This window comes from Halichoerus grypus, chromosome 3 (assembly GCF_964656455.1).
Source record: "Halichoerus grypus chromosome 3, mHalGry1.hap1.1, whole genome shotgun sequence".
In the NCBI taxonomy this organism is placed as follows: domain Eukaryota; kingdom Metazoa; phylum Chordata; class Mammalia; order Carnivora; family Phocidae; genus Halichoerus; species Halichoerus grypus.
In genome coordinates, this window is record NC_135714.1 from 145,974,632 (window position 1) to 145,992,286 (window position 17,655).

At 34.4% G+C, this 17,655-nt stretch overlaps 1 protein-coding gene across 9 annotated transcripts in view; it reads right to left on the reverse strand.

Moving 5' to 3' along the window:
• LOC118519942 (serine/threonine-protein kinase Nek1) overlaps positions 1-17,655 on the reverse strand; it is a 230,519-nt gene that overhangs the window by 92,665 nt on the left and 120,199 nt on the right. For 6 of the 9 annotated variants that reach the window (XM_078069428.1, XM_078069430.1, XM_078069434.1 and 3 more), the window contains 4 exons: positions 13,940-14,023; positions 13,426-13,509; positions 12,697-12,774; positions 12,012-12,107 (listed from right to left, as the gene is read on the reverse strand). In XM_078069428.1, the coding sequence (XP_077925554.1) occupies positions 12,012-12,107; positions 12,697-12,774; positions 13,426-13,509; positions 13,940-14,023 (342 nt within the window). Of the gene's footprint in view, positions 1-12,011; positions 12,108-12,696; positions 12,775-13,421; positions 13,510-13,939; positions 14,024-17,655 lie in introns of all 9 variants that reach the window. The other 3 variants (XM_078069429.1, XM_078069432.1, XM_078069433.1) reach the window with 3 other exon arrangements.

A 17,655-nucleotide genomic window follows, 5' to 3' on the forward strand; every position in this document is an offset into this window, starting at 1 on the left:
TTTATAGCCTTCACAAAAATTAACTCAAAATTCATTATAGACCTAAATGTAAAATGCAAAACTATAAAAGTCCCAGAAGGTAACATAGGAGAAAACTCAAATGATTTTGGGTTTAGCAAGACTTTTTGGATACAACACTAAAGGTACAATCATGAAAGACAGAATTAATAAGTTGGAATTCACTAAAATTCAAAACTTTTGTTATGTGAAAGACACTATCAAGAGAATAAGACAAGCCACAGACTTGGAGAAAATATTTGCAAAAGACATAAAGATTTAAAGTACCGTTAACCAAAATACACAAAGAGCTCTTAAAACTTAACAATAAAAAAACAAACCACCCAATTAAAAGAATGTACTAAAGATCTGAACAGACACCTCACCAAAGACATATATGAACAGCAAATAGGCATATGAAAAGATGCTCCACATCATATGTCATTTGGGAACTGCAAATTAAAATAATGTGATACTACTACATATCTACTACAATGACTAAAATCCAAACCACTGAAGCACCAAATGCTGCTGAGGATGTGGAGCAACAAGAATTCTCATTCATTTCTAATGGTAATTCAAATGGTACCATGGTTTGGAAGACAATTTGACAGTTTCTTACAAAACTAAACATACTTTTACCATGTGACCCAACAATCACACTCCTTGGTATTTACCCAAAGGAGTTGAAAACCTATGTTCACATAAAAACCTGTACACAGATGTTTACAGCAGTTTTATTCATAATTACCAAAACTTGGAAGCAACCAAGATGTCCTTCAATAACTAAATAGATGAAGAAAAAAACTGGTACATATATGGAATATTATTCAATGCTAAAAAGAAATGAGCTATCAAGCCATGCAATGTCATAGAGGAACCTTAAATGCATATTACTAAACAAAAGAAGTCAATCTGAAAAGGCTACATACTGTATGATTTCAACCACATGACATTCTGGAATAGGTAAAACTATGGAGACAATAAAAAGATCAGTGGGGGCAGCTGGGTAGCTCAGTTGGTTAAGCATCTAACTTCAGCTTAGGTCATGATCTCAGAGTCCTGGGATTGAGCCCCCATGTCAGGCTCCACGCTCAGCGAGGAGTCTGTTTCTCCCTCTCCTTCTGCCCCTACCCCTGCTTGTGCATGCATTCTCGCTCCTTCTCTTTCAAATAAATAAATAAAATCTTAAAGAAAAGAACAATAAAAAGATCAGTGGTTGTCAGAGGTTGGCAGAGGAGTGGTAGGAAGAATGAATAGGCAGAGCACAGAGAATTTTTAGGACAGTGAAAATACTCTGTATGATATTATAATGATGATACATGTCATTATACATTTGTCCAAACCTACAGAATGTACAGCACCAAGACTGAACTATAATATAAATTATAGACTTTGAACGATGATATGTAAATATAGGTTCATTAATTGTAACAATGTACTTCTCTGGTGAAGGATGCTGATTAATGGGAGAGGCTATTATATGTGTGGGGGCAGGGGATGTATAAGAAATCTCTGTATCTTCCTCTCTCAATTTTGCTGTGAAGCTAAAACTACTCTAAAAAAAATTAAGTCTTTATATAAAAAAAAGAAACATTGTTCTAATCCATAGTTCAGCACCACTGAAAAAATATACTGATATTTAAGATGTTATTATAAATAACTTAAAAAATCTAAAGCTAATACAACTGAGTATTACCTCCTTGAAAGATTACATAGAAATATTTTGAAACTTTAAGATGGTCTTATTTCTTACAGAATATTCAAAAAAGGTACCATAAATTCTGAGAAAATAAAAACAAGTTTCAACTGGTTCTGAAAAAATAGCAGCATTCTTAGAAAAGTATGTTATTTCTCTAGATGATTATTTTGAAGGAAACAAATTAATTTGGATGTACAAATTCTATCATTTTATTTAAATCAATAAATACTTCTCTAACCACATATATTTATCCACTGTATAATCAAGTGAATGTTTAAATTCACTTAAAGAAATGATTTCTGGGGGCTCCTGGGTGGCTCAGTGGTTAAGCATCTGCCTTCGGCTCAGGTCATGATCCCAGGGTCCTGGGATGGAGCCCTGCGTCGGGCTCCCTGCTCAGTGGTAAGCTGCTTCTCCCTCTCCCACTTCCCTTGCTTGTGTTCCCTCTCTTGCTGTGTCTCTGTCAAATAAATAAATAAAAATCTTAAAAAAAAAAAAAAATCATTTTTCTATTGATTTGAATATGATTTCTATTTTTTTTTTTTTTTTTAGAGAGAGAGAGACAGCTTGCATGTGTATGAGCAGAAAGGGAGGGGCAGAGGGAGAGGGAGAGAGAGAGAATCTTAAGTAAGCTCCATGCCCAGTGTGGAACCTGACACAGGGCTCCATCTTACAACTCTGAGATCATGACCTGAGCCGAAATTAATCAGTTGCTTAACCAACTGAGCCACCCAGGCACCCTGATTTCTGCTATTTTAATAAATTAATCTGATGTGATTTTTGTGAGAAAACAAATATACAATATTTGATAAGAATTAATCAACATATTCAAAGATGTTTTAAGTGCTGAGCACAGTGCTAAATAACGGATATCCAAATTGAATGATACATGGTAATTATGTGAGGTGGTAGATGTATTAACTAGACTTATTGTGGTAATCATTTCACAATACATACATATATCAATCATCATATTGTATATGTTATACTTACACAATGTTATTTGACAATTATATCTCAGTGAAGTTGGGTGAAAAAAACCCAATATATTGTAGACCAGAACTAACTGCAATAATTTTCAAACAAACAAAAGACAAAAACAAAACAAAATGGATCATACAATGCTTTCTCTCAAAGGATTACAAACTATAAGAGAAAGGGAAACATAAATCAATCAGTATGTTACAGAGAAGTAAAAGTAGATAGATGTGTGCTAAATGGTCTGGGGAAAAACAAACAAAATAAAATGAGAGAAAGAACTGTGTAAAGCCAGGAGGGGAGATGATGAGAGTGGCCTTTGTAAGGCAGCCAGTTTGAACAGCCATTCATTGTTTAAGGAGGTCATAAAATACAGTTCAAATAGGACAGTTCTACACTTAAATCACCAAACTCTCATCTACTAGTCCTGTGATTTTTCATTGTTTCTTATTCTCTCTGAACTTCAAACTTTTTCTCTTTAAATTGGGAATACTGTACTCATTGTCTCCTTACTGTAGGGATTCATTGTGATAACTTATGTAAAGTGACAGCTGTGTTCCTAATAAATGGTAGTAATTACAGTTCAGCAAACATTTATTTAGTTTCTATTAAATAAAGTTATTTGGCTTAAATACTAAAAGTCTGATATTAGACCCTGACAAAATGAAGAAACTGGCTTTGCTCAAAGCCAGTTTCTAATCTCTAGAATGCAGAATAAAAACAAAAACCTCCCATCTGTGCATAATCAGAATTTAAAGCTTTTGCATCGCATAAGGTTTTATGACACAAAAGTCAATAGAAAGCAGACAAAGACTTGGCATTATAAATTAAAAAAAACCTAAGACTTTTAAAGAATGATCAAAAGAGAATTTAATTGTATAAATAAACAGGAGAGATAATGTGAATTTAACCAATTTTGCTAAAGAATAACACCACTGCCTTTCTCGGCCTGTGACATAAATAATTTTTATTTATGCTTATGAAGATGATCTCAAAGTCATTTCCAAAATTACTGGGCAGTTGCTTCTAATAGGAACCGTAAGGAAACTCTTAACCAAAGAAAAAAGTCACCTATATCTGAATGCTTCAATTTATTACATTTCTTTTATACTTCTTTTTAATGCTTATACACAAGAACACATAATTCATACACAATTTAAACAAACCGCTGGCATAACTCTCTGAAAGTGCAGATATATGGCCTAAGAAAAATTTAACAACCTCTAGGGAATACTTAGCAGATTTATCTTTATTAAAGAATGGCAAAAGTCACATAAGGGAATTGAAAATCCTTTATCTTGACCTTATATTATTAAATTGTAAAGTATATGAAATAGAGATATTTCTATATTAATCTCAACCTTAAGAGAAACCTAAAGTAACAGAGACAAAAATCTGTTTACTGATAAAGTGCTATGAGTTAGACCAAAGATAATCAAATTCAGTACAGTAGGGATTATGCTAAAACATGGAAAATCTCTACTAAATTCTCTTCATACTATTCATCTTTGAATCTATAGAAACACTTCTTTTAATCAAGAGAAGACATTTTTAATGAAGAAAATGTCACTTATTACTATTAAGAATTTGCTTTGTACTGTATCAAAATCTGGCTGCCATATATATGGCTAATGACTGGTATATAGTTTATTATCTAAGATAATCTGATTCAATGTGTAAGACAAAGTTAATGGCACCTTGATGATAACGACCTTCAGCAGACTTCAGTAAATGCTTATATTCCATAATCAAACATATACTAGTCTCTCCCATGGGTCAACTAAACAGATCATAAGAATCTGAAATAATAAACACACAGAGAAAGTCAGACATAATGAAATCTAAACCAAAGAACAAACAGACTGCCCTACTAAGTCTTCCAATTACTTAATAACAAAACTATGTCAGTTAACAAAAATATAAAGGTAATTCAGAGTAACTACTGAGGTGTTGGAACATCATAAGCCCAGGTAACACACGCCATGAACTGATTAGTACAATAGGAGCTGGGCCTTCTACATAAACATCATGAATATATTATTCATAACCTGAATGTCAAGGTTATTCAGTGTTAACCAGATCTTGAGATAGAAAATAACTTATTTTTAAATTGCCAAAAGAGAAAACACTAGACTGAGGTAATTCAGAAAGTTCATCCAGTATGACAAAAGACATAAAAATGAAACTAAGAAAACAAAGTTTCACAGAAGATAAAAACACTAAAGCCTCAAAAAAAAGAAACAGTTTTGTTAAAATTGATCACCTAGTTACATCATTCTAAGCACAGTTTTTCAAAATCCAAAGTTGAAAAAAAATTGTAACAGAAGTAAAACACTGACCTGAAAGTTTCATTAGTCAAGTTAAAAAAATAAACTGCTTTAGGAGCTATTTTTCCCAGCCATTTTCTCACTAAGTTCATAAATTCAAGACTTTTCTACATTGCTTATAACACCACAGGTTTTTAATTATCACTGTAAAGTTGCCTTTTTTAAAATCTGTCAATTGTATCTGTTTAAATTTGCTGAAAAAATTAATCAGCAGTGCCACCAAATGACAAAAGGCAAAATTTCACCAAATAGTGAGGCCAGGTTTATAAACACATGAAACTATTGGTTTACCTATTTTTGAAGCATAAATACAAACACTATTTCACCTCTATATGCTGAATGATTTAAAGATTTTATATATGTTAGGAAAATATTAAATGGCCTGATTCCATATTTTGAATATGGAGTAATTTCACACATAATTTTATATAGCTTAAAGATACAACATGGTTAAATTTTATCAAATTCACATTTAACCTCTCAAAACCTTATCTCTGAAGAACGAAAAATATAAAAGTATTTTTTCTGAATAATTTTTATGAACTAGTACTGCTATAATGTATTTATAAGAATGTCTACAAATAATAACACTCCAGGATGGCGAGAAGGGGGAAGTAGTTCTCCACCCTGAAGGAAGCCCTATAGAACTTTATGGCAGAGCCAAAGAACAGGACAAAGAAACAAAAATGAAATAGACAAGAAAAGAGATAAACACAATGAAAAAGGAATTCCTCATACTCAAAAATAGCCTCTCAGCAAATCAATACATAATTTCCCTAATTCTGTTTTTCATTTAATTTTAATTATTAAATGCATTGCTACTCTTAAAAAGCTATCTTCCTTACGTTTCACTCAGAATATGAGTATATATGCCAACTGAGAAAGGCAATACTATATTATTTGGGGGAAAAAACTCTAACACCACACATGAAAATTTTTCTTCATATTAAAATCCTATGTTGTACTATAATTTTTACACTGAAGTATGTCAAAGAGAAAATTTTATAAAATGGGTCCTACATGCCAAAGAATCAGAATAATTAAGGCAGTGATTTTTACCATTTGTTAGTTAAAGATACTCTTGATAATCCAATGAAAGATATGTGGTCCTTAAAGGGCTGGTATCCAAGATCTATAAAGAACTTATCAAACTCAACATCCAAAAAAACCCAAATAATCCAGTCAAGAAATGGGCAGAAGACATAAACAGACACTTCTCCAAAGGAGACATACAAATGGCTAACAGACACATGAAAAAATGTTCAACATCACTTGGCATCAGGGAAATAAAAATCAAAACCACAGTAAGATACCACCTCACACCAGTGAGAATGGCTAAAATTAACCACTCAGGAAACAACAGATGTTGGCAAGGATGAGGAGAAAGGGGAACTCTCCTACACTGTTGGTGGGAATGCAAGCTCATGCAGCCACTCTGGAAAACAGTATGGAGGTTCCTCAAGACATTAAAAATAGAGCTATCCTATGATCCAGCAATTGCACTACTAGGTATTTAGCCAAAGGATACAAAATATCTGATTCAAAGGGGCACATGCCCCCTTTTTTAAGGTAAGCCTAAAGGGACTTGAGTAACAGAAGAAATCATTGGTTCTGACTATGAAGATGAATTATTTCTACTTCTGACAAATTTGGTTGCTAAAACTTTCTCGAGGAAGAGCCGAGTAGTTAGCACTGTAATTGTCTCATACTCTTGCCCTATTCATGCTACTACATCTGAAATAAGGGGGAAAAAAAGAGGGAATTAAGGAACACTGGGTTTAAAACATTTAAAAAATATAGCAATCTAAAGCCAGGTAAATTTTGGTCAATGGGCCAGGAGATAATTTCTAGACACTCTTGGGGAAGATGAAATACATTACCACAGTTACTGTTTCACACTTTTTTTTTTTTTTTTTTTGATTTTAACTTTATTTCATAACACAGTGTCTGTGTTATTTCTTTTTTTTTTTTTTTCTTTTTTTTTTTTTTTTTGCCACTCAAATGTTGAATTTTTTTTTTTTTTAAATTTTTTTATTGTTATGTTAATCCCCATACATTACATCATTAGTTTTAGATATAGTGTTCCATGATTCATTGTTTGTGCATAACACCCAGTGCTCCATGCAGAACGTGCCCTCCTCAATACCCATCACCAGGCTAACCCATCCTCCCAACCCCCTCCCCTCTAGAACCCTCAGTTTGTTTTTCAGAGTCCATCGTCTCTCATGGTTCTTCTCCCCCTCCGATTTCCCCCCCTTCATTCTTCCCCTCCTGCTACATTCTTCTTCTTCTTTTTTTCTTTCTTAACATATATTGCATTATTTGTTTCAGAGGTACAGATCTGAGATTCAACAGTCCTGCACAATTCACAGCGCTTACCAGAACACATACCCTCCCCAGTGTCCATCACCCAGTCACCCCATCCCTCCCACCCCACCCCCCACTCCAGCAACCCTCAGTTTGTTTCCTGAGATTAAGAATTCCTCATATCAGTGAGGTCATATGATACATGTCTTTCTCTGTTTGACTTATTTCGCTCAGCATAATACCCTCCAGTTCCATCCACGTCGTTGCAAATGGCAAGATCTTATTCCTTTTGATGGCTGCATAATATTCCATTGTATATATATACCACATCTTCTTTATCCATTCATCTGTTGATGGACATCTTGGCTCTTTCCACAGTTTGGCTATTGTGGACATTGCTGCTATAAACATCGGGGTGCACGTAGCCTTTCGGGTCCCTACTTTTGTATCTTTGGGGTAAATACCCAGTAGTGCAATTGCTGGATCATATGGTAGCTCTATTTTCAACTTTTTGAGGAACCTCCATACTGTTTTCCAGAGTGGCTGCACCAGCTTGCATTCCCACCAACAGTGTAGGAGGGTTCCCCTTTCTCCGCATCCCCGCCAACATCTGTCATTTCCTGACTTGTTAATTTTAGCCATTCTGACTGGTGTGAGGTGGTATCTCATTGAGGTTTTGATTTGGATTTCCCTGATGCCGAGCGATATTGAACACTTTTTCATGTGTCTGTTGGCCATTTGGATGTCTTCTTTGGAGAAATGTCTGTTCATGTCTTCTGCCCATTTCTTGATTGGATTATTTGTTCTTTTGGTGTTGAGTTTGATGAGTTCTTTATAGATTTTGGATACTAGCCCTTTATCTGATATGTCATTTGCAAATATCTTCTCCCATTCTGTCAGTTGTCTTTTGGTTTTGTTGACTGTTTCCTTTGCTTTGCAAAAGCTTTTTATCTTGATGAAGTCCCAATAGTTCATTTTTGCCCTTGCTTCCCTTGCCTTTGGCGATGTTTCTAGGAAGAAGTTGCTGCGGCTGAGGTCGAAGAGGTTGCTGCCTGTGTTCTCCTTTAGGATTTTGATGGACTCCTGTTTCACATTGAGGTCTTTCAACCATTTGGAGTCTATTTTTGTGTGTGGTGTAAGGAAATGGTCCAGTTTCATTCTTCTGCATGTGGCTGTCCAATTTTCCCAACACCATTTGTTGAAGAGACTGTCTTTTTTCCATTGGACATTCTTTCCTGCTTTGTCGAAGATTAGTTGACCATAGAGTTGAGGGTCCATTTCTGGGCTCTCTATTCTGTTCCATTGATCTATGTGCCTGTTTTTGTGCCAGTACCATACTGTCTTGATGATGACAGCTTTGTAGTAGAGCTGGAAGTCTGGAATTGTGATGCCGCCAGCTTTGCTTTTCTTTTTCAACATTCCTCTGGCTATGCGGGGTCTTTTCTGGTTCCATACAAATTTTAGGATTATTTGTTCCATTTCTTTGAAGAAAGTGGATGGTATTTTGATGGGGATTGCATTGAATGTGTAGATTGCTCTAGGTAGGATTGACATCTTCACAATATTTGTTCTTCCAATCCATGAGCATGGAACGTTTTTCCATTTCTTTGTGTCTTCCTCAATTTCTTTCATGAGTATTTTATAGTTTTCTGAGTACAGATCCTTTGCCTCTTTGGTTAGATTTATTCCTAGGTATCTTATGGTTTTGGGTGCAATTGTAAATGGGATCGACTCCTTAATTTCTCTTTCTTCTGACTTGTTGTTGGTGTATAGGAATGCCACTGACTTCTGTGCATTGATTTTATATCCTGCCACTTGACTGAATTCCTGTATGAGTTCTAGCAGTTTTGGGGTGGAGTCTTTGGGATTTTCCACATAAAGTATCATATCATCTGCAAAGAGTGAGAGTTTGACTTCTTCTTTGCCAATTTGGATGCCTTTGATTTCTTTTTGTTGTCTGATTGCTGTGGCTAGGACTTCCAATACTATGTTGAATAGCAGTGGTGATAGTGGACATCCCTGCCGCGTTCCTGACCTTAGGGGGAAAGCTCTCAGTTTTTCCCCATTGAGAATGATATTCGCTGTAGGTTTTTCATAGATGGCTTTTATGATATTGAGGTATGTACCCTCTATCCCTATACTCTGAAGAGTTTTGATCAAGAAAGGATGCTGTACTTTGTCAAATGCTTTTTCTGCATCTATTGAGAGGATCATGTGATTCTTGTTTTTTCTTTTGTTAATGTATTGTATCACGTTGATTGATTTGCGGATGTTGAACCAACCTTGTAGCCCAGGGATAAATCCGACTTGGTCGTGGTGAATAATCCTTTTAATGTACTGTTGGATCCTATTGGCTAGTATTTTGGTGAGAATTTTTGCATCCATGTTCATCAGGGATATTGGTCTGTAATTCTCCTTTTTGATGGGGTCTTTGTCTGGTTTTGGGATCAAGGTAATGCTGGCCTCATAAAATGAGTTTGGAAGTTTTCCTTCCATTTCTATTTTTTGGAACAGTTTCAGAAGGATAGGTATTAATTCTTCTTGAAATGTTTGGTAGAATTCCCCTGGGAAGCCATCTGGCCCTGGGCTTTGTTACTGTTTCACACTTAAACCTTGTCCATGTTATGTCAGGAAAGAAAAAGGGGGAATAAGATGAGATTTCTCCACTGCTAGACTTTTAAAACTTATGAGGAAAATGTAACTAACAGAGGATGAACAAAGCAGAAAACAGTTATTACCTAAAATACTTTCAATAGAAAACAAAAAGGAATTATTAAACAATCCTTAGGCCTATCCTAACTTTTGGAGTTGTCTCTTTCACTCATTCTCTTAGAGCTAAGTGGTTCTTTTTCATTAGGAATCTCGTAAGAAGAGAATTTCCCTATATGTTACTTCAATTGGTGAATTAAGAAGAAACACACAAGACATTTGACCAAACTCCAAAACATACCTTTGGTAAAAACTATAAATCCTAGAGATATAATTATATTCCTTATTATTTTAACATACATAACAGAAATATGACTAAAGTATTTCCATTAAAAACAGGAACAAAATATCCGTATTATTGTTTCATGTTATCCTAGAAGTTCTCCCAATGTAATAAAAGTAAAACAATATAAGGTACAGCTCGAAGAAAGCAAGGGAAATTAAGGTGAGTGCATAAGAATAAAGACTTCAATACTGGGCAGCCCCAGGTTCAAATCCCTGTTCCATACTTACTGGAATTATAACATCACCTAATTGTTTTATCCTTTCTATCTGCTTTATAAAGTTGTAAAGATTAAGCAAAGCAAAATACGTGCAGTGGTTATAACGTGCCTAGCATACAATAAACAATAAACTGTAGGAATTACTATTATGAGATATATCATGACTACTTGCCACTGATACAGCTGTGCACTAAAAATCCAAAAAATTAACTAAGAATTGGTAGAATAAGCACTGTATAAGCAAAAACCACCGATTTCTCCAAATATCAGCAATATTCTGTTAGGAAAAGAAAAAAACCCTTTTAAAACAGAAACAGAATTAGGTACTATTAACAAATAATCTTTACAAGAAATATATGTATGTATAATACATATAATACAAGAAATAAATGTATGTATGTATATATATGTATACAAATAATAGTATGACCTTAAAATGATCAAAATTGTGTAAGAGATATAAAAGAAATAATGAATAAATGTAGATACTTAACATGCTCCTGAATAAATTAATTTGTAGGTTTAAGGTAATATTGATAAAAATTCCAACAGAATTTTTTTAAAGATTTATTTCTTGATTTGAGAGAAAGGGAGAGAGAGTGCAGGGTGGGGGGGGGAAGGAGAGAGAGAGAGAGAGAGAGAGAGAAGCAGACTCCCCACTGAGTGAGGAGCCTAATGCAAAGCTTGATCTCACAACCCTGAGTCCACGATCTGAGCTGAAATCCAGAGTCAGATGCCTAACTGACTGAACCACCCAGGCGCCCCCCAATAGAATTTAAAAAGAAAATAAAAGAGAGAGAGAGAGACAAAAGTTACCCAGGAATGTATCTGGTAAAGAAAAAGAGAGCAAGCAACTAAGGAAAACAATGTAAAAAGAAGAGTAAAAAGGAAATGAGGGAAAAACTCTATCAAAAATTTAAATATATTCTAAATCCACAATTACTAATACAATGAGGTAGTGGCAGAACAGATGGAGTAATGGAACAGAAGAGAGCTTGATGCACGTATATTATAGAGTCATTCTCTAGTTTGTATAAGAATTTAATATATAGGTATTTATATTAATATTTATATTAATATTGATTCATATTAATTATATAGGTATTTATATTAATATATAAAGGTAGCTTTATAAATCAGTGGCAGAAGGAAAGCATAGACATTAAGTGATGCTGGGACTTTGATTAGTTACTTGGCAATAATAAAAACTTATTATTTTAAAACTTACTCATTTTAGAATAAGTAAATTAGGTTCTCACCCCAAATCAAACCCCAAAATAACTTCCATATTGATCATCCTTAAATACGAAAGACAGAGAGGGTGATAGAGAGGGAGAGCCAGGGGAGGGGATGGGAGAGGGAGAATGAATGAGAATAAAAAATGGGAAAGAAAAGAATTACAAAATTAGAATGGTGACATACTAGCCAGTAAGAGATATCGGAACATTAATAACATGACCAGGATCAAGAATATGAGCTAAATCTTACATGCTCTTCCCATACTTTCTTTTCTCTCTCATATGCTTCCTTTCTCTTTCGTTCTAATTGTTCTTTTAGTACAGCAGCACGTGCACTTGCTTGGGCCTGAAAATAAAAACAATCAACAAAATTAGTTACCATAAAGAAGGGTATAGGTTGTTTTTTTGTTTGTTTTGTTTTAGGTATCTAAAACGATTTACTTATTAGCCAAAAAGGAGGAGTTGTGGGGGTCGGGGAGAATTTCTCGAGTGAAAATAGAAGCTCACTCTATATCCCTAGCACCAAAACCAGGCTCAACACACAGCCGCTGCTCAATAAGCATTTGCTGAATAAAAATACAGGCACATTCTAATGGAAATACAAATGTAAAAATTTTAAACTATGGTTATTATATACAGACTCCATTTGTCTTCACAGAAATGGACAATTACATTTTTCATTTTTAAGATTACCATTTTTTCTTTTTAAGATTACTTGTGTAATAGTTTCATGTACTTCTGTCATGATTTCATCGAATTACTCTCCATAAATACAGAATACGAAGAGAGGAAGACACTATTTTTCAGAAACCAAACATTGAGGGATAAAGGGGAATGAAAAATTAAGGCAAAAGAATAACTATGCAAAACTTAACACAATTTTCTACCTTAGGTTCCAATCTTCTCAAAGAAAACTGTATATTTCTAGTCTATACCTTAAATGCTTCAACTTTTTTACGCCGCATGTCAGCCTCTTCGCTTCCTTCTTGTCCTTCGGAATAATCAGCTTCTTTCTACAAGGTAAATAGATAAGCAAACCACTTAGGACAGACCCTTGAATTCAGTGCAGAGCTCTGTGGAAGATAATATGAATAAACTAACCTAAAAATATAAAATGCTCAACATGGCTAATTTTCTCTCAAGTGCTACAAGTGAACTATCCACAACTACTAACTCTTACGGACAATGAATGGAAAAAAGACAAAAATAGAATTATATAAAATGGCCATGGGTACTACTTATATTTTCCTCTCAGAATTCCTCTGGAAAAATGGTCTTATCAATTTTAAATCCCACATCTAAAATGTATTTTATTTCTATGCATAGTTTTCTGATCTTTGACTTTAACTCCATCAGATTTTATGTCAGTGGCATAGCATTTTTAATTTTTTAATTTTTAAAAAATATTTTATTTATTTGAGAGGGAGAGAGAGAGAGATAGAGAGAGAGAGAGCGCACACAAGTGGAGGGGGGAGGAGCAAAGGGAGAGGGAGCAGGGAACATGACTTGGGGCTCTATCCCAGGACTGCAGGATCATGACCTGAGCCAAAGGCAGATGCTTAACTGACTGAGCCACCCAGGTGCCCCAGTGACATAGCATTTTTAATCTTAATCTATTATAATGTCATTCAATTACTTTTTTAAACAATTATTTTTCAACCTGCCTTTTCACCACGAAGTTTGGCTCTAATCTGTTGGCGCTCATTGAAATTCTGCAGTCTTATTTGCCTCAGTCTTGCCAGATAAACCTACAAGGAGAGAAAAAAAACATACAGCAGTTTAATTTAAGGAAAGAACTATCAACATTTTTACTGCTAAAATTTTTTTTAATTTAAAGAAAAGTGTTAATCTGAATACAAGAAATAAAAGTTTCAAAATCTGGTTAATGGAAATGTAATATTAGCTTTCAAGTGTTTAATTTAGATCAACTTATTTCTGAAAAGAAACACATTATAAATTTTTAATTTTATCAAAAGAAAAGAAATTGAACTCAGAATACTGAATATCAGTTATGGGGCAAAATTATGACACAGCATGTCAGTCAAATTATATTAACAGGTCCCTCTAGACCTACAAAATCCTTAAATAATTGTTAAGAATTTAAACCATGCAAGAAAGGAAGGCAATAAACTCAAAAATGGCTATGTGACGGAGGTAGCGAACATGCGGGAAGCATACCTCTTCCTCTTTGTTTCTTGGCTTCCCTCCTCTTGAAGAGCTGGACCTGCCTCCATACATAGCTGCCAGGTTTTGCAGGATTCCCTGTTCATCATTTAATGTACTAAGTTTAAAGAATGACTAAGGCTACATTAGCATCTTACCTAGGAATATCCAGGTGCCACTTTATTTCGTTTGGCAAATACTGATCATTTCTAGCTGATAAACCCTGGCATTTTCCTATATCAATATAACCAAGACATTCATTGAGAACAGAAGGAAGCAATTAAACCCCATACATAATTATTCAAAAGAGAGACCAGCTATGTTTTTATTAGTCATTTAAGTAATCAAGTTCTTAAAACTGCTTTGGAGGTTAGCTAAACCCAAATCAAAGTTTTTTTCTCTAAAGGGCCGATCATTTCTACACATTTGTTTACATACTAAATCGACACAATATTAAATATTTGAACTCAAATTCTACACTTGGGCATGTCCTGTTACTATACTGCAAATGATCACATTCAATCACAAACTGGTATCATTTTTTAAACAGTTTAGCATAAACATGGAATTATGTCATTAGAAATTATTAATATCCTTCCAAAAAATATCAGATTGTCAAACTATCCATTTTCTCTTCCTTCAGCACACAACTATGCTATAAGATTTTTTCCTTAAAAAAATCATCAGTGTCTAACTTCCTTATGTAATGTCTTTTTATCAGCTTGTTGAAAGCATACTTTTTTATATTCATGACCTCCATTTTCCTGCTTCCTATTTACATTTTTTTCCTATTTACTTTCTAACCTACTACAATCTGGTTTCTGATCCCACTAAGACTCTGAAAATTTTCAAGGTTACCACTGACTTCCTAGTTCACAATTCAAATGGACCCTTCTGAGTAAACTTTGCAATTAACATTTCCACTGGAAATTAGTTTGTATCCATATAAGTATTTTTTTCCTCTCATAAAAACATATGTTCACTGTAGAAAACTTATAAATCATTCACAATTCGACAACCCGAAGCACCTAACGTCTAAGGTTATTCACTTCCAAATTTCCTTCTCCTCATATGTATAAATACATACACATTTTATCATTACAAAACTGGATTTTACTATAGTTATTCTGATTTTACCTTAATATTAATCAGCATATTAAGTTTAAGATTCTGAGTCTCTCCTCACATTCAGTATCCTTAAAAACATTATTTTTTTCCTTAAAAACATTATTCTTAACTGACTATATAATATCCATAATATTCCACCAAAGAGTGTTCTATAATTCACACATTAAAAAAAAAATCTCTCCTCTCTTTCATATTTATAACAGCACTCTCTCCTGGGTTCTTCCAATCAATCTTCACTATTTTTCCCAGGCTTTTCTCTTCCTTGGCTCAACACTAATGTCAATATTTTGTCAAGGTTCATTCCTCTGGTCCTTCTTCTCTTCTCATTCCGAGGCTTTAACAACTATGTTGCCAATTCCCAAATCTCAACCAACCTTGCAGTCCTTTTTTCTTGAACGTCTATGTATATTCAACTGACCTCTGGACAACTCCACTCTTTATGTAGCAAAGCTACTTCAAACAATTTATAAACCTGACTTCATCATTCTTTTTACTACGTGATTTTATTCCTACTTTAGTTATTGATCACAATCTGCCACCCAAGTCAGCAAGCTGGGAGTTATCTTTGCCTCTTTCTCTACTCCACCAAAAACCTGTCAAATTACTAATCCACCTCCTCCTAACTCTCTAACTATCCCTTTAGTTTCTGCTCTTTAGTTCATGCTCTCTTCTCTTGACTTCTGACTTTCCAAGAGTTTCCTAATTTATCATTATACCTCTTAGTCTATTACTTACCCCATTCTATTCTCTACAATGCAGAGTAACCTTTTTAACAGTTTCTTTCACATCAAAGCCCACATAAATCTTTCAGTCGTTTCCATTATCTTCATAATATATGAATATAGAATACATCCTATTCTGTTGCACGGCAGATAAGGCCATTTGTGACCTAGCCGTATCTATTCTCATCTCTACCAATGCCTATATTCTAGCCATGACAACTCCTTGTGGTTTATACACTATGCCATGATTTCACTCATCTTCTTAAAATGGCTAACTCTACTCATCTTTCAAAATGCAAATCAAACATTTCACCCATGGAGAAAGCCTTGCTCATACCTCCTCCAGTAGTTAAGTGTGACATGCCATACCATTTTTATATATACAGTCTGCAGTAGTGCACATCAGTGTATTATGATGGTGGACAGGCAGTATACTATGATGGTTAAGAACATGGACTATGAAAGACTTCAAATTCTGTCAGTTCACACATTTGTCAATGTCACCTAACCATTGCTGACCTTCAGCAAAATTACTTAAACTTGCTGTAAGTTTGGGCATAAAAATACTGCCTACTTTGTGGGTATGTCAGAATAAAAAGTATTATTATATGAATGTGTTCTGCCTGTCTCTTCTTGGAGCCTGACCAAAGGCTACTGCCCACTCAGTTTCTTCCCCTCTTCAAAGGGATCTTGGCATTAGCTTATTAGTTCCGTGAGCTTTTGAGATATGAGTCAGAGAATGGGAAGGTGAAGGAAAACAAGAAATAGGCAAGGCTGAGCAAAGATGTGAGGTGAACTATGAAAAGATGAATGGAAATATCTACAGTTACAGAAGAGTGGGTGGAGGAGATCTGAGTATCACTATAGACTGTATCTTCCTTTCATGGTATTTGACAACTTTAAGTAGAAAAATCTGAGTTACTTTGAAGCAATTTTTTTTTTAACATTTCAGTTTGAAATATTACAGATTCACAGAAAGGGAAAATGTACAGGGAGTTTTCATGGACCCTTCATCCAGCCTCTCCCAATTTTATCATCTTGCATAACTACAGTACACTATCAAAGCCAGGAAACTGATTCCAGCAGTTATACATGCACATATTGTGTATCTGTATTAATGCAATTTTGTCACACATATAACTTTATGTAACCACATATAACTTTATGTAACCACCACCAAGATACTCAGTTGTATTATTACTATACACTTCACAGCCATATTCACTACTCCCATACCTAACACCTATTAACTACTAATATGTTCTCCATCTTTATACTTCACAAAATTTACATATTGGAATCATACAGTACATATCCATTTGAGATGGACTGTGTTTACTTCGTATTATTCCTTGCAGTCCATTCAAGGTATTGGATGCATAAATCAATGGTTTTTCTATTTTACTTCTAAGTAATATTCCATGGTATGGATGCACCATAATTTGTTCATTCATTCACTCACTGAAGGATATTGGGTAGTTTCAACTTTTTGGGTATTAAGAGTTAAAGTTGCTAAGAAAATTCATGTACAAGTGTCTGAGTGAAATTACATTTTCTTTACTCTGGGACATAGGTGCCAAGAGTAGAATTACCTATGGTAAGTCCATTTTTAGTTTTAAAGGGGACCGTCAAACTATTTTGCAGAATGGCTGTATCACTTTACATTCTTACCAACAATGGATGATCCAGTTTCTCCACATCATCACCAGCACTTGGTTTTTATCATTTTAATTTTAGTCACTCTGATAGGTATGTAATGATACATTAATGTGGTTTTAATTTGCAATTCCCACATAGCTAATGATGTTATCTATGTATATATCCTCTTTGATGAAATGTTTAGCCTGTCTTTTGCCCATTTTCTAATTGGATTCTCAGTGT